The sequence below is a fragment of the Haemorhous mexicanus genome, chromosome 20 (genome assembly GCF_027477595.1).
Source record: "Haemorhous mexicanus isolate bHaeMex1 chromosome 20, bHaeMex1.pri, whole genome shotgun sequence".
NCBI classification, from domain to species: Eukaryota; Metazoa; Chordata; class Aves; order Passeriformes; family Fringillidae; genus Haemorhous; species Haemorhous mexicanus.
Genome location: NC_082360.1, coordinates 2,077,916 through 2,100,350, shown reverse-complemented (window position 1 = coordinate 2,100,350; position 22,435 = coordinate 2,077,916). Strand labels below are relative to the sequence as shown.

At 42.6% G+C, this 22,435-nt stretch overlaps 1 protein-coding gene across 1 annotated transcript; it reads right to left on the bottom strand.

The window, feature by feature from the left end:
- Window positions 1-2,963: 2,963 nt before the first annotated feature.
- Window positions 2,964-20,831, bottom strand: LOC132336695 (myosin-1B). The gene is made up of 39 exons (XM_059864468.1): window positions 20,729-20,831; window positions 18,262-18,499; window positions 18,031-18,174; window positions 17,783-17,939; window positions 17,444-17,471; window positions 17,233-17,347; window positions 17,061-17,153; window positions 16,899-16,962; window positions 16,716-16,814; window positions 16,511-16,614; window positions 16,286-16,424; window positions 14,997-15,115; window positions 14,746-14,895; window positions 13,948-14,118; window positions 13,229-13,538; window positions 12,515-12,591; window positions 12,131-12,218; window positions 11,927-12,044; window positions 11,589-11,712; window positions 11,369-11,505; window positions 10,363-10,618; window positions 9,590-9,832; window positions 9,313-9,489; window positions 9,085-9,230; window positions 8,907-8,997; window positions 8,429-8,818; window positions 7,949-8,075; window positions 7,287-7,405; window positions 6,770-6,966; window positions 6,197-6,380; window positions 5,945-6,110; window positions 5,649-5,773; window positions 5,152-5,460; window positions 4,847-5,050; window positions 4,305-4,430; window positions 4,043-4,213; window positions 3,847-3,951; window positions 3,484-3,579; window positions 2,964-3,262 (listed from the first exon to the last, which is right to left on the bottom strand). Exons 2-39 carry the CDS (start codon window positions 18,463-18,465, stop codon window positions 3,110-3,112), a joined length of 5,826 nt encoding a protein of 1,941 aa, XP_059720451.1. The 5' UTR covers window positions 18,466-18,499; window positions 20,729-20,831; the 3' UTR covers window positions 2,964-3,109.
- Between the last annotated feature and the right edge of the window lie 1,604 nt (window positions 20,832-22,435).

Sequence of the window (22,435 nt, the reverse complement as noted above, 5' to 3'; positions counted from 1 at the left end):
ATCTTCAGGTTGTTTCAGCAGTTGCAAAGTTGGCAGCAATCCATATTCTGTGCAAGTAACTGACAAGAACTGTTTAATACCCTGTGGATTGCAGGGCTATTTCACCTTAAAGGACAGATCTACTTCCTTATTCCCTTTTGGAGACAACCAAACTGAAAAAAAAATTATTACCAGGCTATTATTTGTACCTTGCCATTCTGAAGCCAACAAAACACTTTATTTTTTTTTTTAGTCCAAGCCATTCTTGTAGCAAAAACAGAAGTAGAGGCAGAAGCAATTGAAATAATACATAATGTTTGCTCCCACTTACAGCTGATCTCATATCTGCAGTGTCTCCTTGCACAAGAGCAAATCATACTGCATATTTGGGATTTTATCTAGTAGCAGCAGAAAAAATCTGTGTTGAGATAAAAATGGCTTGACTTCCATGCTAGAATTTTTCAGCGAATTAAGTGATGAGGATTGTGCCAAATAGACAACACAAATAGTCAGTTACAGGTGGCCAAGAGCAGAGGGTACTTACCCAAGGTTTCCCTAAAAGCATGGAAATGTAACATCTGGGCTATTGTCTGTAGTGTGTGAGCTCTTACTAAAGCTGACTTGCTTTTGGAGATCTGGAAGTTGTCTAATAAAATTCTGATTTTTGAGAAGTGTTTCAGCTGTAGACCTAATGCCAATACTAGGAAAAAGTAGAAGCTAATAATGATTGTAATTTGAGGACACAGTGATAAATAAACATATTGAGCACAAGAGCATTTGTAAAGGGAAGTAGCATTCCACAAACCTAGTGGAGAATCAAAGATATGTGGATAGGTGGGAGAAGCAGATGGTGCTGTCTTAATGAATATCTATGAGCCATGTGAGAAGGTATAGCTAAGTCTGTGTCTGTGATGTTATTTAAGATAATTTTGAGAAGTGATCCTGGACAAGGACAGGCTGATAATCCTGCTGCAGAAATGTAAGTCTCCCTGGGGATGGTGTCTGTGTGTCCAAAGTGGCTTGATCTGAAGCAAATCCCAGGACCTTCCCAGGGGAAGCTCAGTCCAGCAGCTCTATTTATGTATTTATTGCATTAGGGCCCTCCTGGGATGCTCTTTGTCCTTGATGAACATCACAACCCTTCTCAGTATTGTCTCCTATACCCTTCTGTCCTTCTGCACAGAGCCTGCTAGCAGGTTATGAAACAGCCCAGGGATTACCAGGGCATCAGGAGGGCCTTGGCTGCTGCTAAGGACTCCTCTGCTTTTTGTAAAATATATTCTGTGTCTGGGACATCAACACTGTGCTTTGCTGGAGCTGTCTGGCAGTAAATGCAGAGTGGAGGAGTGAACTTCTGTCACAGCAAGGCTGCTCCTCCCTGCTGCCTTCTGAGTGCCCACATCAACCTCACCTTTCCCCTGCAGTCCTGCCAGCAGCCAGGTGCAGAGCTGGGTCACTGGGCATATATAAATATGTATATTTGTATTTGTATGTATATATACACACACATATCTATATGAATGCATTAGCTGCCTTCCCAGGCACATCTGCAGGCTGGGTGAGGAATGAATCAGCAGCAGCCCTGAGGAGAAGGACTTTGGGGTATTGGTTGACAAGAAGCCCAACATGGCCATGTGTACTGGAGCCCAGAAACCCCCTCTGTGCTGGGCTGAGCCCCCAGTGTGAGCAGCTGGTCAAGGAGGGGTGCTGCCCCACTCAGGTGAGACCCCACCTGCAGAGCTGTCCCAGCCCTGGGGCCCAGCACTGGAAGGACCTGGAGCTGCTGGAGAGAGCCCAGAGGAGGTCATGGTGCTGCCCCTCTGCTCTGGAGCCAGGTTGGGAGAGCTGGGGATGATCACCTGGAGAAGGGAACACCCCAGGGAGACCTGAGAGCTCCTTCCAGGGCCTAAATGGGCTCCAGGAGAGCTGGAGAGGGACTGGGGAAAAGGGATGGAGGGACAGGACAAAGGGCAACAGCTTCCCACTGAAAGAGAGTAGGTTTAGATGGGATATTAGGAAGCACCTGTGAGGATGCTGAGGGCCTGGCACAGGTTGCCCAAAGAAGCTGTGGCTGTCCCATCCCTGGAAGTGTTCAAGGCCAGGTTGGATGAGTCTGGAGCAGCCTGGTCTAGTGGAAGGTGGTGTCCCTGATAGTACAAACCATGACAGGAGAGGAGAGTAACCCAGGCTCTTGTTAACAGATCACTTTGGGGTGCATTAGCATGAAACAACACTGAACCATCAATGTGGTTTTTAAGAGGTGGCCATGGATTTCTCCGATGTTTGCTGATATCCACAAAGAAGGAAAATCCACATTTTGAGTGAGGCCACACTGGACAAAGTTATCAGGATTACACTGGAGACTTCATAGGAGGTAAGAGTCTGCCTGACCAGTTTATAAAATTCAGGGTAGTTTTGGAAACAGAATATAGACAATGACCAACTGACTATATGAGGTTGCTGGCTATGCTGCCCTGGGAATGTTGGTTTGCACAACACTTTCATGAACAAAAGTTGAAACTAAATTTCATTTTAGGTTTAAATGTCTTCTAAATTATGTTCCAAAGTGACTTGAAGGATTGAAGGAATTTGACTTGAAGTAAGATCTTGCAAAGAAGACACAAGAATTAAAACAATAATCAAAGATTAGGTGGGAGTAGGTAGGAAGGTGCAATAAGTTCTTATTGTTTGGCCAGAACATTTGAGACAATATTTATTTTATTCCTAAAGCAATAGTTAGAAGGGATAATGACATTCTGTTCCAGAGAAAAACATATTTTCTCAGCTAAGGAAGTATTAGATGAAATTTCCTGGTGAGAAAAAAGCAGGTCTGATTGGACCACTTTAAAAGTGGTTGAAACACCTTGAAATACCTGAAGCAAGATTTTTCATTGAATAAATAAGTTTAAAAGAAGCAAGGAAAAATGTATGTAAAGCTTAGAAGAATTCAGGGTAATGATCAAAATGCAACACTCAACTTCTCATTATTTACATGGCATAAGCTCTACAAATTTTATTATGTAGGCATTACTCATCTACAGATTAATGAAGGACAAAGCCGTGACTACAAATAAAAGTGATAGAACGTCACATTTTGTGCAATTCTCTCACTTTACAGCACTGGAGGCATTTACTCTTCACTTTCTGCCTTCTTGCTGATCTCGCGGCTCTTGGCTCGGAGCTTGTTGACCTGTGACTCTGCAATGTCAGCCCGCTCCTCGGCCTCCTCCAGCTCGTGCTGGATCTTGCGGAACTTGGACAGGTTGACATTGGACAGCTCCTCCTGAAGATAGGAGGAAGCATAAAATAGATGTTAAAATAATTGATAACAAAATTCTACTGTAAAACTGCTAGGTGAAAATGTGAAATAAAGAAAGTGAAATGATACAAAGACCTACTACCACAATGTTGAGCTGGGTTCAAACAGAGCTACACAGGGAGAAACACCAACACAGAATCCCACTTCCATCTGGATGAGGACTGACTGAACACAGTGATACTCACAGCCTCCTCAGCTTGTCTCTTGTAAGCTTTCACCTTAGTTTGCAGTTTGTCCACCAGATCCTGCAGCCTGAGAACATTTTTCCTGTCTTCCTCAGACTAAAGAGAATGACAAGACAGAGAAGCATCTCTTTTACCCTCCTCTACATGAAATAACAAGTAACAATTCTATTTGATTTTGCTGCCCAGTAAGACAGATTTGATAAGCTGTATATTGTTAAGATGACTAGAAAGATAGTAATCTTCTGGTGCTTTCATTATTTTCCTTTTTGTATGTGAGACTCAGGACAGAGAGAAATCCCTCAGGGCTACATTTTAGGTACCAGGAATAGGAGTATATCAACATGAAGAAGATTCCTGCCTTACCTGGTAGGTGAGTTCCTTCACCCTCCGCTCGTACTTGCGCACACCCTTCACGGCTTCAGCGCTGCGCTTCTGCTCAGCATCAACCTCCCCTTCCAGCTCCCGCACCTGCAAGGACAAGCCCATCCCTGCAGCTGCCCTGGCAATGTCTCTCCAAGGAGGGACACACTCACTCAGGCACAGCCCCAGCCCTACACACCCTGGCCTCCAGCTTCTGGATCTGCTTCTTCCCTCCCTTCAGTGCCAGCTGCTCGGCCTCATCCAGACGGTGCTGCAGGTCCTTCACTGTCTGGTCCAGGTTCTTCTTCATCCTCTCCAGGTGGGCACTGGTGTCCTGCTCCTTCTTCAGCTCTTCTGCCATCATGGCCGCCTGATCAGAGCAAAAGGTCAAAGCCATTTTGAGACTTTTTTTTTGGGGAGAGTAGACTCATCATCATCAATGCCAGGAGCACCCAACTCACATCTGTGATGGCCTTCTTGGCCTTCTCCTCAGCATTGCGGGCTTCCTGGATGGTATCCTCCATTTCACTCTGGATCTGGGCAATGTCTGTTTCCAGCTTCTTCTTGGTGTTGATCAGGCTGGTGTTCTGTTGAGCAGCATCAGAGGTTCATTTTCGTAAGTTCATTATTTGAAATCAAAAACATTACAGGATTCTCAATAATTTAAGACATAATTATGTGGAAAAGCAATATCAGAGATTTTTCTAGTAAAATTTCTTTTCATTGGTGAAAAGATATTTTGGTTTTTTTCTTTCTCCATATTTCATTAATTTGAATAAGTGCTTAGAAACATAATCTGTGCTACATCTCATCCACCATGGCTGGCATAGGAAAGTAATAAAAATAGAGTAAGGGAAAAGTCACCAATGCACTCATTTTTTTCCAGCAACGATTTTTTTTAGTAACATGATGAATATTCCAGAAAAGAGGACTTTCTTCCTCCAAGTTGAGTATTGAGTGGTGACTGGAATAAAGCATAAAAGTGTTCACCAAATGACCTCACCTGGCTGTGGAGGAGCTGCACGCGCTCACTGGCGTCCATTAATTCCTGCTCAGCCAATTTCCTCGACCGCTCGGTCTGCTCCAGGGCTGCCCGGAGCTCCTCAACTTCAGCCTGCAGCAGGTTTGCTCTGCGCTCCACCATGGCCACCTGCTCCTTCAGGTCCTCCTGTGTCCTGAGAGCATCGTCCAAGTGCAGCTGTGTGTCCTGTAGAGCCATTGAAAGAAATTATAAGCAGATTTAGAGGTCCTGTGGACTGAAAGTATTAATCAAGATATTTCTCTGTCAGCAATTTCTGTTCAACAGACCTTGAGCACTCCCTGGGTGTTTCTCAGATTCTTCTGTGCCTCTGCAGCCTGGCGGTTGGCATGGCTCAGCTGGATTTCTATTTCATTCAGGTCTCCCTCCATCTTCTTCTTCAGCCTCAGGGCTTCATTCCTGCTCCTGATCTCAGCATCCAGGGTGCTCTGCATCGAGTCCACAACTCGCAGGTGGTTTCTCTTCATTTGTTCAATCTCCTCATCTTTCTCTGCTATCTTCCTGTCAATCTCAGACTTCACTTGGTTGAGCTCAAGCTGCAGGCGCAGGATCTTCCCCTCCTCATGTTCCAGGGAGGCCTGGACAAGAAGAAATAAGAATACTTTTCGTGTGACAAGTTTTGAACCTGAAGCTCTGAGTAAAAAGAGTGCTATGTTTAGATACTATCTCTACTTTTATAAGACCTCTTCTCCTCTTTTGTCTCAGAATGAGATAAGCAAGATAGAGCTTGAAGACACATAAGACACCAAGAAACAATGCTGTGTACCTCAGCTTCCTCCAGAGCAGCCTGGATTTCAGATTTCTCCTGCTCAATCTGCTTTTTCACTTTCTCCAGCTCATGAATTGCCTTTCCTCCCTCTGCAATCTGCTCTGTGAGGTCGGAAATCTCCTCTGTGGGAACAAAGATCAATGGCTTGGTCAGGCACAGAGCAGAATGGGAAGGGCCCTGTCCCACCAGGATGACAGGCATCTCTGCAGACCTGCAGGCACAGACCCATGAACAATGCTGGTAATGGCTGATAGTGAGAAAGACCAGGGAGGAGGAGAGGGCCAGGGACTTACGCTGCAAGTTCTTGTTCTCCCGCTTCATTGTTTCCAGGTGGTCCAAGGACTCCTCATAGGCATTCTTCATCTTGAACAGCTCCGTGCTGAGAGAGCGCGACTCCTTCTGCGAGGCCTCCAGCTCAGCCTGCGTTTCCTCATACTTCTGCTTCCATTCTGCCAGGATCTGAAGAGAAACGGGGGGTGAGTAGGGCTGTGGCCATCACGGGGCCCTGCTCTGGCCAGGAGTGCTGGTGCTGGAGGCCAAAAGACCTTGTCAAAGTTCTTCTGCTTCTTATCCAGAGCAGCACAGGCAGCATTGGATCTCTCCACGTCAATCATCAGGTCCTCCACTTCATTCTGCAGCCTCTGCTTTGTCTTTTCCAGGGAGGCACATTTGGCATTGACAGCCTCAACATGTTCCTCTGCATCCTGCAGGCGCTGGGCCAGCTTCTTCCTGGGAGGAGACAAGCACAGTGCCATGTTAGAGCTTGGATGCTGTCAGTTTTTTACTGTCATGAGTTTGTCACTTTGGAGGTTTTGATTCAAATGCTTTCCACAATGTTTTCTATTGTCCATGAGTGCATGCAGCCAACAAGAACTATCACTGCTTTGTCTTTTCACTTAGGGGCAGTTAGGCCTGACTTAGTCCTTCTAGCCGTAAAGCCTATATCTTCCATTTCAATATCTCTCTTTTTCTCTCCCTCCCTCTCTCCCCTTTTTTTACAAAGACACAATATCCTTGCTTCCCTCCCATTCTTATCTTAACCCACTCTCGGAGATTCTGATTTCCCATGACCAGTTTCAGTCTTCTCCGGTCATTTGCCATTCTGCTTCCCCACGTACTTGGCCTCCTCGAGCTCCTCCGTGCGCTGAATCGCGTCCGTCTCGTATTTGGTTCTCCACTGGGCCACTTCACCATTTGCCTTGGACAGGGCTCGCTGCAGCTCCCCCTTGGCCTCCTGCTCCTCCTCATATTGCTCCCGGAGCAAGTCACAGTCATGGCGAGCAGACTGCAGGGCGTGGGCCAGGGCGTTCTTGGCCTTGGTGAAAAAACAAACAGTTGGAAAATGAATGGAAATATCCTGGGAGATCTCCTGACAGAAGTGCTGGTGTGCTCTGATTCTGCTGTGAGTAATGGCAAGCTATTGAAGGAAAATGTGGAGTCTGGGAATCTTCAAAACAATTAACATATAGACTGCAGGGAAGGAAGAACAAAACTAGTATGGCAAGGCTTGCACTATATTACTTAAGTGGTTTTTTCCTCCGTTTTGTCTTAATTCTGTAATTTCATTCATATCTAAAGCTCCTCCTAGACAGAAGGAGTCCAATGGACAACTCAGAATTTGGAGAGCCTTCGTACCTTTATCTCTTCCTCCAGATGCCTTTTGAGTTCCTCAATCTGTTGGGTGAAAGCCTGTTTTCCTCTTGACAGCTGAGAAATCAGAGCATCTTTCTCATCTACCTGGCGCGAAAATTCACCTGAGAGTGTTCAGATGAGTAAAAAAAACTTGTTATGACTTAAGTAAAAGTATCAATCTTGACAGTAAATGCCCGTATACAAATATTTTGAGTTAAACAAACTTTTACTTCTTTCCTGGATTCCTAATCACTGATAACCACATCTCATAGAGGCTAGAAATGACACATTGTGTAAAATCCCAGCAGCCTTACTCTATGTTTGCATTAAGCCTTGAGTTTACAGAATGAACACCACAGTGCCATCCAGAGGGATTGTGGCCGATGGGAATCTCAGGAGGTTTAACAAGGCCAAGCAACCCAGGCAAGGTCTCGTGCTGAGTAGGTGGAGCAATCATTCTCCACTAACCCGTTGGCAATGCTTCTCCTAACGCAACTCAGGATTCTCTCAGGGTTCTATTGACCAGCTTCCTCACAAAACACATTTTTGACTCAGGTTCAACTTAGTTCATGTCCAATCCTCCAAGACCCCAGGTGAGTTTTACTTTTTTTTCTTTAAAGAGCCTGGTAATATACAGTATTCTCTTAAAAACACAAATGTTTTACCAGATTCTGTTTGTAGCCGAGCTCTTTGAGCACTGATGTCATTAATTATGCGCTGCTGTTCCTCCTCCTTTGTCTTAATCTCACTGAGTTGATCTTCTAGGGAACGACACATCTTCTCCAGATTTGCCTGTTTGCATGAGGAACAGAAGGAAAGATGTTTAATGGCCCAGCAAATAATTTGTGAGCATGTGATGTCTTATAAAGGAAGAAAGAAGGATTCAGAAGCCAAAATTTCTCAGTTAACTAATATATATTTCCATGAAGTTTGTGTCTCCAGTTCCAACACCTGTATGTTCCATGCCCATTGTAGGGCAGATGAATTAGTATGATCAAATGATTTAAATAATACTGAAATGTTTAAACACACATAGACATTTCAAAGACCAATAGTTTATTCTAAAATATGACTAACTAAAATTTCTATGGTAAAATATAAATATCTGATTATGTTTGAATCAATGAGAAGAAATATTTACTCACCTTGGCTTTGGAGACAGACTCCATGTTGCTGGCCAAGTCGTCAATCTCCATCTTCAGCTCACTCTTCTCCTTCTCCAGCTTCTGCTTCACGCGTTGCAGGTTGTCGATCTGCTCGCCCAGCTCAGCTGTGCTGTCCGCGTGCTTCTTGCGCAGGGCGGCAGCCGTGGCTTCGTGCTGCAGCGTGGCCTCTTCCAGGTCACGGCGCATCTTCTGGAACTCTGCCTCACGCTTCTTGTTCATCTCCACCTGAGCTGCTGTGGCCCCTCCTGCTTCTTCCAGGCGCTCGCTGATCTCCTCCAGCTCCCTGGACAGGTCAGAGCGATGCTTCTCTGCTTTAGCGCGAGAGGTTCGCTCTGCCTCAATTTCCTCCTCCAGCTCCTCAATGCGGGCCTGCAGAACAGCAGGGACCCTTCACAGCCGTGCCCTCCTCCTGCCTGAGCTGAGCCTGAGCAAGGCAGGGGAAGGAACAGACACTTGCCTGCAGCTCCTTGATCTTCTTCTGAAATTGCATGCCAAGGGCCTGTTCATCCTCGATCTTGCCCTGGATCTGGCTGATTTCAAAGTCTTTCCTTTGGGCCAAGGGAACCATGTTAGAGCTCCAAGAAAAGAGACAAATGCTGCAGCCCAGCACTCAGGTGCCCCAGAGCCACACTTACTTCTTCAGTTTCTCATCCAGCTGCTGCTTATCATTCTCCAAATCCATGATGCTGTCCTGGGCCAGCTTCAGGTCTCCTTCCAGTTTCCTCTTTGCTCTCTCCAGGTCCATGCGCAGTTTCTTCTCTTGCTCCAGGGACCCTTCCAGCTAAACACAAGACCATCAGGGCTCTGCCAGCCAGGCTGGACTCCATACCTGTCCTGTTCCTGCTCTATGTCTGTGTGCTTACATCATCCACTTGCTGTTCCAGCTTGGTCTTGGCTTTGGTCAGAGTATTGACTTTGTCTTCCTCTGCCTGCAGGTCATCCAGGGTCTGCTGATGGGCCTCTTGGAGGGCTTTCTTCTCCTTTGTCAGCTTGGCAATGGTCTCATCCAGAGCTGCCATCTCCTCAGTCAGGTTTTTCACCTTTGAGAAGAAAGGAGCAAGCACAGACAGAAAATGGTGCTTAAATCTTTCTAACAAGACAAGTTTTTCCAGAGTGCGAGTGACAGGTTCTACCTCATACCTTGTTTTCGGTGGCATGTTTTTCCTTCTCCACCTTGGCCAGTGTTAGCTCAAGGTCATCAATATCTTTCTTCAGCTCTGAACATTCATCCTCCAGCTTCCTCTTCTTGGCTGTCAGCTCAGCATTCATCTCTTCTTCTTCTTCTGCTCTCTCTGTCAGCTCCTTAATTTTGGCTTCCAGCTGGATTTTGGTTTTGATGAGCTGGTCACACCTTTCCTCAGCATCAGCCAAACCATCAGCTTCCTGCATGATTCATTTAAATAAAACAGTTTTCAACCTGAGGCTAATGGCTCTGATGTACTTTTAGGCTCTAGACATCTCAATGCCAACAAATAATCCAATTACTTGCTTGTTAATACAGTTTTAAGGACATTATTGTTGCTACCTTCCTATTTCCGGGGAAGAAGGTAATCATTGAACTTTCATCACCATTTTTCTTGAAGAGACAGGGACCATAAATGCCTGATAAATGCCTGACACTCTCAGCTCTTCCTACTCCGTCTGAATTCACTTAGGATTCTCCAAACAAAATGTGTTAATTGGATCTCCAGACAACCTTAATTGGGTCGGTTGGTGACGTATCAAAATTGTAAAGTATATAAAGTTCTGTAAAGATTAAGGTAGCAATTGAATGTGGTTTTTCTTCTCATTTTATAAAATATGTTTTTGTTTTTAAAAATAATTTATATTTTTGGATAATATGTCTTTACTGAGACATTTGGCATGATTTTATATAGGACATCACAAATCAAAAAAATTTTAGCAATACTCACAGCTTGCACTTGGAGCTGCAGGTCATTTTTCTCCTGCACCAGGGCCACCATTTTCTCTTCCAGCTCCTTCCTCTTTGCCTCAGACTTTGCAAGCTCCTCCTTGGTTTTCTCAAACTCTTCCTTCATGTTGGCCATCTCCTTCTCAGACTCTGCACTCTTCAGCAAGGGCTTGATCTTGAAGAACAGCTTCATCCATGGCCAGTGTTTGACATTCATGAATGAACGAACGTTGTACTGGATGCAGAAGATGGACTCCCTGAAAGGTAATAACAAAACATATTTTGATACATGTTTTAAAATCTATAAAAGGTATTTAGCAGTATATGTTAATATATATAATATGAAGTTCAAGACATAATATATCTTAGTTGTATATATATATGTATATAGTATCTATATTTAGTATATTTGTTTACATATATAGTTCTGTACATCTCTATGTGTAAAATATTTATCATGTATTATTCAATATACATTTCTTAATAATATTTAGATCACATTTTATATATATATCACAATATATATATATATTTCCACTGAAAATCCTTCTAGTGTTATGTAGAGTATCAACTTGTATGGACAGTTTTGGAGTCCAGGTGTTTGGCTCATTTATATGGCCAATGAAAAGGAACACTTCTGTAAGTTGACTCAGTCACTTTTATGAAATTTATCAAAGGGAAGAGGATGCTTCTCTCATGACAGAAATATGTCTTTCTCTTATTTTATTTAGCAGTGACCTAAAATAATTAGCTTAGACTCTATATTGAGTTTCTTAAAATACATATAATATGGCCATTTAATGACTTCAGCAACAAAGTATTAAAAAAATTGTTTGCCTAAGTCAGGATTTCACACTACTTTATCTGTTTTCAGGATATACTATCATATTGACAAACTGACTTAATGAGAAATAAATGAGATTTTTTGTGAAGTAGCTTATTTTCAGTTTTGTTCATGCCATTAGTATCTGATGAGGATTGGCCCAGCAAGCCAAGTCAATATCTACCTCCTTTCCATCATTTTCTTGAACTCCACCCTCATCAGGTAACCCCTACACATGGCCTGGGTGCGGGTGATGAGCTCTGCCAGCTTCTCATCCCTCATCTCCTCCAGGAGTCCCAGCAGCCCAGCTTTGAAGAACACCTTGAGAGAGGGAACGTTGCAGCACATCACTGTCAGGTAGAGAGAGCAAAGCCCAGGCAGGCAGAGAATGGGGGGGTTTGTACCTTGGTGTGTCCAAATTTGTACTGGGTGTGGTCCACATCGATTGACCCAAGGAGCTTCTCAGAAGCCTTCTTGCTATCGATGAACTGTCCCTCAGGGATGGCACTGGCATTAAGCACCTTGTATCTGTGGAATTGGAGGAAGATAAGGAATAAACAATAGCCCTTCGAAAATGTCTTTTTTTTTTCTCTCAATAGCTATAGAAAGAACCTGGATGACTCACTTGGACAAATGATTTTTGTAAACCTAAAGGTAACTTCCACATTACTTAAAACAATTAGGAAATGCAAATGATTCAGCATTTGTGGATATGGTGGAGGATGATGAAATGTAATCTGACCTCTGTTTGAAGTCAGCATAGAGGATTCTGCTGGGGAACCCTTTCCTGCAGATCCTGATCCCTTCCAGCACGCCGTTACAGCGCAGCTGGTGCAGCACCAGCTCGTGCTCCATGGCACCTAATAAATCACAGAACAAAATTGTATATCATTTTACTGCACAGAGAAGATCAGATATATCACACCTCTGAACTTTAACAACTTACCAGGTGTTTTTGTTTCGTTAGGGATAAGACACCGTACAAAATGGGGATGTGTGCTTCTCAAATTGCTCATCAGCTTGTTTAAATTTTCCTTAGGAGCAAGAACAAAGCCTCAGGTTTAAAAGTGTCATTTACACAATCTCAATACTAGGTGGAGATAAAAACACTTCAGTAAAACCATGATAAGTAATTTTTTTTACAGAACTTTTGGGCAGTTCTGAAAGAATACTTCCCATGATTCAGTAAGAATTCCTCTTTACTAGAAGCGAATTATTTTATCCTTTCTGAACACAAAGATGTATTAGATCTATCTAAGGCATTTCTGAATTGAATTTTCTGAGTTATTTTTCATAATGTGGTCATTTTAGAATGAATATTCTACAGTACCCGGAAGAGAGCCGAGACAGTCTGGAAAGAAGAACCCTTCTTCTTGGCACCCTTCTTGCCACCACCACCACTGCTCTCTAAAAAGTAATAATTTTTTTATAAAGAAGTGAACGACAAAAGCACACAGAATCTGAAAAACCTTATATGTTCATCTTAAAAACTCTAGTAAAAATAATAATTTATATCAAAATTTGCAAACTCAGACTATGGTTAAAGTTACAAAAAATATTTGAATTTTTCAGATGACAGAAGAAGGAAATCTAATGACTTCAAGCTGAAATTTAGAAAATGCAGTCAGGAAACAAAATGTAACATTTTGCATAGAAAGATATTTGAAGCACTAAACTAAAGGCTAGTAAGTACACCAAATGCTGTGTTTATGTAGCCTTACATCTAAGGGTATGTATAAATTTAACAGCATGTTGATACATTTGATTTTACTCACTGAAGTATATGAGAATGGTCCATATTGCAGAAATCTGGATACTCAGCTAGACTGGGTTAATGCTCTAGTACAGCTATCTCATTCTAATACCTACAGATTTATTAAGGTCTCTAGGGAGTAGTAATATCCTTTATTAGACTGAGATCCAAACAGTAGATGAGGTTTTGGGTTTTCAGTTTTAGAAATGTAAATATCATTGCAAAATATTATTACAGTATTTTAATTTCTTTTTCTATGAAGTATAGTGGAACTGATTTCAAAGAAATCACCTGCTTCTGCCCCACCAGCAGATGCAAAGAGCAAGGCCAGAGTCTTCAGGGATGACTTCTGATACAACCCCACAACAGTTTCATTCAGAGGGTCCTTGTTCTTCTCCAGCCACCCCGAGATGTTGTAGTCCACTGTGCCAGCATAGTGCACCAGGGAGAAGTGGGCCTCAGCCTTGCCTTTGCCAGGCTTGGGCTTCTGGAAGTTGTTGGACTTGCCCAGGTGCTGGTCATAGAGCTTGTTCTTGAAAGAGGTGTCAGTTGCCTTGGGGAACATGCACTCCTCTTCCAGGATGGAGAAGATGCCCATGGGCTGGGAGAAATAGCAACATGTGAAGAAAGTGTGGAAGGAAGAAACAGAGGCAATGAATGTAAGAAAGAGGAATGGAAGATAAAAGTTATACCAAAAAATCCTCCTTGGTATGTGTAATCTTATGTTTCTCAGAAAGGGCATTTTGTAGTGTCTATGACATCAGTTATACAAAAACAAGCTCCCCTATAAGATTCAGGGTTGAGATGTAATAAAGATCAATAAAGGAATTGATTTGGACATGTTTGGTGAAATGGAAAGCAAAATGAATGAAAGTAGTAGCATTCAGATATAAGGAAGAGTTTAAACTTCCTCTATGCTCTTTCTTTAAAACAAGACAGAAAATTTCTCCAGAAACTTAAAAATAGAGATTTTATAACTGAAAAACTATAAGTATGTGGGGGCCAATAACCTTCTCAATGAGCTCAATGCAGGCAGCCAGGTCCATGCCAAAGTCAATGAACTCCCATTCAATCCCCTCCTTCTTGTACTCCTCCTGCTCCAGCACGAACATGTGGTGGTTGAAGAACTGTTGCAGTTTCTCATTGGTGAAGTTGATGCACAGCTGCTCCAGGCTGTTGAACTGCAGAAGGCAAAGATTTACTTACCTGTGAATTTCAGTTCCAGGAATGTTGTCCTTGTTTCAGTAGGCTTTATTCTTATCCCACTAAGATCTCCATGACTGGAATCTTGAATTGCTAGTGCTGGAACTGGACATGTGACTGGCATATTTCATCCTCTAACATATCTAACCTCTTAGGCCCTGGCACTGTCTCAACATATTTCTGAGCTCTGAATAGATCTGCAGATCTTGATCCAAGTCCAGCTTTTCATTTGAATTTGTGCACATTACCTCTATATTCCCAAACATTCAGAGGAAAACTGGCTTCAGCATTTACAAAAACTTCCTTTAAAAAGGCATATTTTAACTTTCTCAAAGTCTCTCTCTGCTGTTATTTATCAGTTGTTCAGAGCAGTTTGCAATGCAATTTTCACTTTTGCATGCAACAATAAACATCTACAAATAAATACAGCCCTGTGGGATACTACATGCAATGAGAACCAGAAGGGTACTTTTCCTAGAGGAAAGGTAGGATTATCCAATAAATAGAAATAACCCAAAGCAGAAATAAAGGACACCCTAACCCCCAAATTATTCCCATTTCCTAATGCCTCTTCCAGGAAAGCTTTATGGAGATCCTCCTCTTACATCAAAGATCTCAAAGCCAGCAATGTCCAGCACACCAATGAAGTACTGCCTGGGCTGCTTCGTGTCCAGCTGCTGGTTGATGCGAACAACCATCCACAGGAACATCTTCTCAAACACAGACTTAGCCAGGGCACCCACTGAGTTGTATACCTAAGAAAAGGTTAAAGGAAAGTTACCATCTGCAGCAGAAGAGGAGTTCAAAATTTTTAATTCAAGTAATTTTTTTTCTTCTATTTTCACTTGTCTCTTACCTGCTGCACAGTTTGGCCCTTGGTCACGTATTCATTCCCCACCTTGACTCGGGGGTAGCAGAGGGCCTTGAGCAGGTCTGCTGAGTTCAGACCCATCAGGTAGGCAGCCTTGTCAGCAACTAAGGAAGCAAGCATAGAGCAGGATCAGATATTAGCTCTCCAGTGAAACGACCTTGCAGTAATTCAGATTTCTACAGAAGCCTTATATATTTAACCATGTCCTTTAAAATATTGTAGTTTATCTTGACTTGCTAATTTTTTCTGATTTAATCTATATGATTAATGAAGGTAAATATTATTCCAATACTTTTACAGTGAACATGCAATAGGCTAAACAGACAAAAGGACCAAGGGCCATGAAAATGGCAGATCAAACAGTCACAATTTCTGAATAAACAGAATAGGAAAATGGTTGGTATTGAAATACACTGCACTGAAAATTGCAGTCAGTGAAAGTCTCCTCTCATTGGAGAGAGAGAGGTAGATTAGTGAGGTATAATGCCAAAAGTATGACTAGGATATCCTGTACAACTTTCATAGATTATATTGTCCCGAAGGATAAATATCAAACACATTCAGTTTTCCCAGCTCCCATTTTATCTGCAGCTAAGTTTACAAATGCAAGCATCACAACACAGCACATACTCTGTCATCACTTTCCAATTTGCTGCCTGTCTTGTCCCACAGTGAAGCTGATAGCAAACACCAGTACTATTTACAGGGTTCTTCAATGTGAGAAGGCCAAACCTCATTATGTAAGATTTATGCACAGATACTAATTTGAAGCTCCTTTTATGTGTTATTTCCAATAAGACATTTAAGGCACATTCATAACTAGAAAGATGAAACAAGAAGAAAATTTCGGTTTTGTAGATATCTATGTATGTACATATGCACACTGTGGTTGTATATAGGCTACTCTGCTATAATTATATAATTATTCATTAGTACTTGAGAGCTGTTCCTGGTTCTGTGTCAAGTCTGGGAAGCTTCTCGTCAAGGCAGCAGCAAAGTTTGCTTTACCTTTGCCTGATTCCTACTCTGACAGAAGACAGAAGCATGCATTAGGAGTCACTAGACCTAATTTTTTGTTTTGTTCAAAATAATCTGCCAGTTCCACTGAGTTGTGTTCCTCCAGAGAAGTCCTCTTGCTAGGACCCTCTGCTATTCTACAGTACTGGCATTGGGGAAATACACAGGCTGAGTCAATCATTCTGACCCTCACATGCTGCCTTCAACTCAGTGAGTGTTCACCATCTCCTGTGCTCTGGGATGGGTGGTGCTGATACCTTCGGTGCCATCAGGCTCTGCCTGCTCCTCTCGTTGTTTCTGCTTGAACTTCAGGTTCCCATAGTGCATGACAGCCCCTGTCAGCTTGTAGATGGCTGTTTTCTCATCAGGAGTGAAGCCCAGGATGTCAATGGCACTCTGACAAAAGAGTTGTTAAGGTGAGTACCCCAGCTGTTAAAGGTCAGAGAGATGAAAGCTCACCTAAGAAAACTTCTGCTACTTACGTCGGTGGCCATCAGCTCTTCCTGGTCGTTAATGCTGGGAACTGTGATCTCCCCTTGACTCACGTACAGATAGTCATAGGGGTTGGTGGTGATCAGTAACATCTCTGAAAAGAAGGACAAAACAGAGACAGGTCAAATGCAATCAGCACGGAAAGGCATTCAAAGTTGTTCCATGACCTTTGGAGAAGTTAGTGATTTTTCCTACCAATGAGCTCTGGCTTCCTGTTGGACATGATCTGATAAAAGATGTGGTAGCTCCTTTCCGCCTTGAGCTGGAAAGTGACTCTGGACTTCTCCAGCAGATCTGGCAAGGAAGGTAGGACAGAGTCAAGCACAAGAAGTGGGGAAGGCTGGAGGGAAAGGAGATCAGGCCAGAAGGGTGTCTTACATGTTTCAATGTCAGCAGAAGCCAGTTTGCCTGTGGCACCAAAATGGATTCTGATGAATTTACCCTGAAAGTGGCAGGAAAGTCAATTGAGATTTATTTTACCAACCTGGACAGCAAGAATATTCAAATTGGTGTTGACAGTTGTGCTGAGTAACAACTCACAAAGCGTGAGGAGTTGTCATTCCTCACGGTCTTGGCATTTCCAAAGGCCTCCAGCAGTGGGTTGGCACTGATGATTTGATCCTCAAGTGTCCCCTAGAATAGAAGTCTTCTTGTCATGATCTAGTTCATCAGGAAATTTGATAGTTGCAGATTTCTAGCCCTGGGACCTCACCTGCATTTTGCCGGAGGTCTGCTCCTCCTTCTTCTTGTCTCCACTGGCTGCAATTGTTGCAAAGTACTGGATGACACGCTTTGTGTTCACAGTCTTCCCGGCCCCAGATTCTCCGCTGCCAAAGCCAAGAGAGAAGCAGAGGGTGCGTGGTCAGGCAGGAGCTGCCCTGGCACCGGGCAGCCCCCAGGGACCCATGCAGGGGGGTACCTACGTGATCAGGATGGACTGGTTCTCCCGATCTGTGAACAAGGCAGAAACACAGTGCTCAAAACTCAATAAACCACAGAGAAAGAATGAAACATAGGTAATTCTAATATTTTGCTGATGTCAGCTTTACATAAACAAGTGAACCTCCAAAGCACATCACTGAGTACAGAGGTGCCTTTCTTTTAAAATAGCAGAAACAACACTATGAAGATGGTAAACTCCAATAGATGTGTGTGTCAAATCCGAGAAAGGTTTGAAAAAGTCTCTTCACTTTGTTGAGACAGAGAATCCCTTCAGAGAATTTAATGGTTCAATGCCCCTAAGACTAGACAGAGCCACTCACCAGTCAGCATGAACTGATAGGCGTTGTCAGAGATGGAGAAGATGTGTGGAGGGGCCTCCTGGCGCTTCTTGCCTCGGTAGGCCAACACCACCTCGGGGTTGTACACCGGCAGCCACTTGTAGGGGTTGACAGTGACGCAGAAGAGACCCGAGTAGGTCTGCAAGGAAGGGACACAGCACCTTGGCTTCCCCTGAGCCTGGCCCAGCAGCTCCTGAGGCTGCCCAGGGGAAGCTGCTGCTGCCACTTACGTAGATCATCCAGGCTGCGTAACGCTCTTTGAGGTTGTACAGCACAGCGGGTTCGTGCAGGTGGGTCATCATGGCCATGTCCTCGATTTTGTCATACTTGGGAGGGTTCATGGAGAAGATTTGATCTTCTTTCACAGTCAGGGTCTGTCAGAGGGCAGGAAGGCACATGCATGTCAGCTGAGAGACAGAGTGGGAATGAACTGCTGATCATAAGTTTTGTATTTTACCCACCTCACCGCCTTCAGTCTTGACAGTGATTTTTCCTGGTTCCCTGCTCTGGATTGTGCTCTTCACATAGGACTCCTTTGCGTGTACCACGAAGACAGATGACTTGGCATCAAAAGGTTTGTTCTGGGCCTCAATTCTCTCCTTCTCTGACTTTCGGAGGTAAGGAGCAGCCTCCCCAAAGATGGCCATCTCAGCGTCCGTAGACATGGCTGCTGCTTACAACACGTAATGCAGCAAGTATCTGTGAGGACAGAGAATGTGTTAAAATAGTGTGTGATGAAGGAAACACTCCTAGAGCGCATTTGGTGGCTCTTCTTTAGGTGTCAACCAAATTGCCTTCTCTTTTTCTGCTAATTCAGAGTTCTCTTCTGCAATTTTTTTTCTGTTATTTTTTTTTTTTTGTGTGTGATCAGTTCTTTACTCCTACTGGACATTTGCATTTACAGAAGAGTGCATTCTGTGGTTTTGTATTTGGGGTCCCAGGAGAAGAAGGACATGGAGCTGTTGGAGTGAATCCAGAGGCAGCCATGGAGATACTCCAAGGGATAAAGCCCCTCTGCTCTGGAAATAGGCTGAGAGAGCTGTGTTGGTTCCGTCTGGAGAAGAAAAGACTCCAAGGAGACCTTCCAACCACCTTCCACTCCCTAAAGGAGTTCCAAGAGACTTGAAGGGGAACTTTAGACAAGGGCTTGGAGCAATAAAACAAAAGGGAATGGCTCACAACTGAAATAGGATGAGTTTAGGTTAGATATTAGGAAGAATAATCTTTACAACAACAACAAAAAAAATTACTTTTCCTTCTTGGCCAAAGACAAACTTCATGACACAATTTGGTGTTACCAATTCAACTGAATGGGTGCAATTTCCTGACTGGTTTTGTCTCTAACAACATGTTTTTCCACTTGATTAATATGTTATAACTCAAATGAGACCATTGCACAAAATAATCACAGAAGGCTGAAAAATTGTGCCAGATTTTCACCTGCAATTTTAACACTGCTTATATTATTTCACATTTTCTTACAAGATTCCTAACAGGAATAATACTAACTCTTCCTAGGAGGAATAAGATTGTAATATTATATATCTTAGTATATACTATGTCAATATATATATTATGTTATTATATATTACAGTATATTAGTTTATATTTGTACATAATACCTAGATTGTACTTTGTGTTATTTCATAGACACTGGATGCTTTTCTCACAATATATCCCTATGATACTATCAAAAACTATAACATATATTTTAGGTTAGTATACATTAATATATATATATATATATGTAGTGTGTCAGTAGTTTGACTTTTTAAAGTACTAAGCAATTTTCTTTTGATTGTTTTGTTTGACATTTCCTGAAATTAATGCTATGCTTATTCTCCTTCACTGATTCAAAGCATGCTGCTTATACTCCTTACAGGATTGCTTGTTGACATTTTATAATTTTGAGGGATATATTCTAGTCACAACATTTGACAAAATTAACAAAGATTACTGTAGAAAGCAAACACGAAGAGTTTATTTTCCTCAGTGTAAATATTTAAAATTTAATTTAGATGCAGTTCCATCTCTCTTTTTCCAGTTATCCAAGTAGGTATCATCCTTTATTCAGTTCCTTATGATTACAAATATTTGCTTATATAATTTTGACACAATTATGCAATACTTTCAGAGGCAGAAACAAGCCTATAAGGAAGCTCGGACTGAAATGCTCGCTTTCAGCACTTCAATGTTTTGATACACAAAATTCTAACCACATTCCTTAATCTTCCATGTGAAAAAAGGACATATTAACATTATTTAAATATCTATTTCTTCTCCTGTTGCTTCACAGTCAGTGCCAGTGAGCCTTGATATTTGAGATACATGCAAAAAACCCACCCCAAATAACTGGAAGGTACTTTCTGATGGATTTTTGGGGGTTTTTTCCCGCCTTGGGACAGTTTCTTTAGGATCTGGTATCAACTGGAGATTCCTGGGGAGAGTGTAGGCAATGCTGCAGTGATCAGTACTTTAAAGATCACACTTTTTAAGAATCTTGTGACGAAAGTAACATCAGTCCAGCCCAATTATCATACTGTATTTCTACAATGGACACAAATATAACGACAACCAGGATTTCCAGCATACCTGCATAGAAGCCCTGCCTAACAGCAGCTCGACCTGTCCCTTAAAAGCAAATAAATCAGGACCTTACCTTTTGTGAGACAAAGGCCTGCAGATTGGAAGATGAACAGTATTAAGAAACAGAATAAGTAACTTTCTTCTTACTGCTGAGCCCCAGACTACATTTATAGACTGAAAACAAATGGATGGTTGGAAAGCAGACTGAAAATCCCAGCTGACACTGGCAGACACCCATTGAACGAATGTGAGCATCCGTAGGAATGCACTGGAACTTGTGGAATGCAGAGCCAGTTTCCCTTCATTCCCAACCTCCCTAGTCCCAAGCCCTGAAACTCTTACCTTAGAGATTTCTGAGAAAGGACAAGACACACAGATCCCAGGGTGCTTTTATAGGATCTGATCTGCATATGTAGCCACCACCTCCTCTTTCTTAGGTCAAAACATTTCTGGCAATCTTCACTCCTAACAGAATTGCGATTCGTATTAGAAGTGAATGGATATAATTAGACATAACAGGTCTGTGAATCAATGTCCTATAAATAATTTGACAAGAAAGCATGAGAAGGGGGGGAAGTGGGAGGGTGTGCTAAAGGAGATGAAAGGGGCTTCATTGGTTCTGTAATCCATCAGATGCTGACTCGCACAGAAAAAGTGAAGAGTAAGAGCCAGTGTGTCTCGTAGGAAACATGTAGGGATGGAGAGAAGTCAGTGACAGGCTCCTGCCTGCTGCAAGCACTCAGAGTCCTCAGTGTGGAAAAGCAGGAGAGGTCTTACTGAGAGGCAGGGATACTGCTAGAGGAAGAAAATTCCAGTGCAGGAGGAAGCATCTGAAAAGGAACAGAAGTCACAGAAATGGGAATTAGATGATAAGAATGACCAAGGACTAGAATGGAGCAAAGCCAAAGCAAGTGAAGGTGGGAAGAATAAGTCTGAATGTAGAGATAAGGAAGGATATTTGAATAAAGAAGAGGAAGTCCCTGGAGGTGTTTAAGAAAAGACTGGATGTGGCACTCAGTGCCATGGTTTAGTTGATAAGGTGGTGTTAGGTCAGGTTGGACTTGATCACAAAGGTCTTTTCCAACCTACTTGATTCTGTGATTCTGTGAAATAAATCAGGATGTGATTCCAGTGGGCTAACAGCAAGTCAACATGGAGAAAAGAAGCAATAAAAGAGCAGAACAAGTTTAGCCTAAAGATAAAAGCTTCAAAACCCAAGGTCATAGAGTTAAGTCCCAGACAAAAGTCACAGGAATCAAATTCTTGGTTTTGGAGCTGAAGGTTTTCAAAGATCATATGAACAGCACTATGGAAGTGTTGTACTGAACTTAAGACATTCATCCCATTGGAATCAGGAGAGATGGCTGCTGCCTCAACATAGGGTGGTCATTCAGCATTACTTTTGCAAGATAAGTGTGCTAGGAAAGATTTAATAAATTTACATCCTCTGAAATAGAGTCAGTCATACCCTATGCTGCTCTGGAAGATTGGAAATTATTTTTTAGAGAGATCTGAACTTCATGATAGTTTGTGTAAAAAGCCAATCTGTTCTGATGTCTGGGATATTCCTTACCCAGATTAAGGAGGGGATGTGTTTTATGTTCACAAGGATCAGAGTGGTGAAGAGAGCAGTGGAACCATTCACTTTACTGAGAAGCAATTTCCTCCCCGTGCAACAGATCTGGATTTGTTCAGGGTTTGGGGGGGGGGTTGGTTTTGGGTTGTTTTTTTTTTTCAGTCTGGTGTTTTTGGTTGGTTGCTTTGCTGGGATTTTTTGTTTGTGTTGTGGGGTTTTTTGGTTATTTTTTGTTTGTTTCTTTTCATGTATTGGTCTTCACTTTCCAAACTACAGTTCCTACCACAAACAAGGAAATCTGAAGTGAGTCACATCTCAGCAGCTTCACCTGTCCCACAGCATATTGCCTCCCCAATTACAGTACCAGTTGTGCTCCTGTCTCTCTTAGCATCTCCTACTCAGAGGTCTGGATAAGAAAGTGAGGTAATTCCTTCCTCCTCTTCTCTCAGCTGTCTGTGTCTCTGTGATGGCAC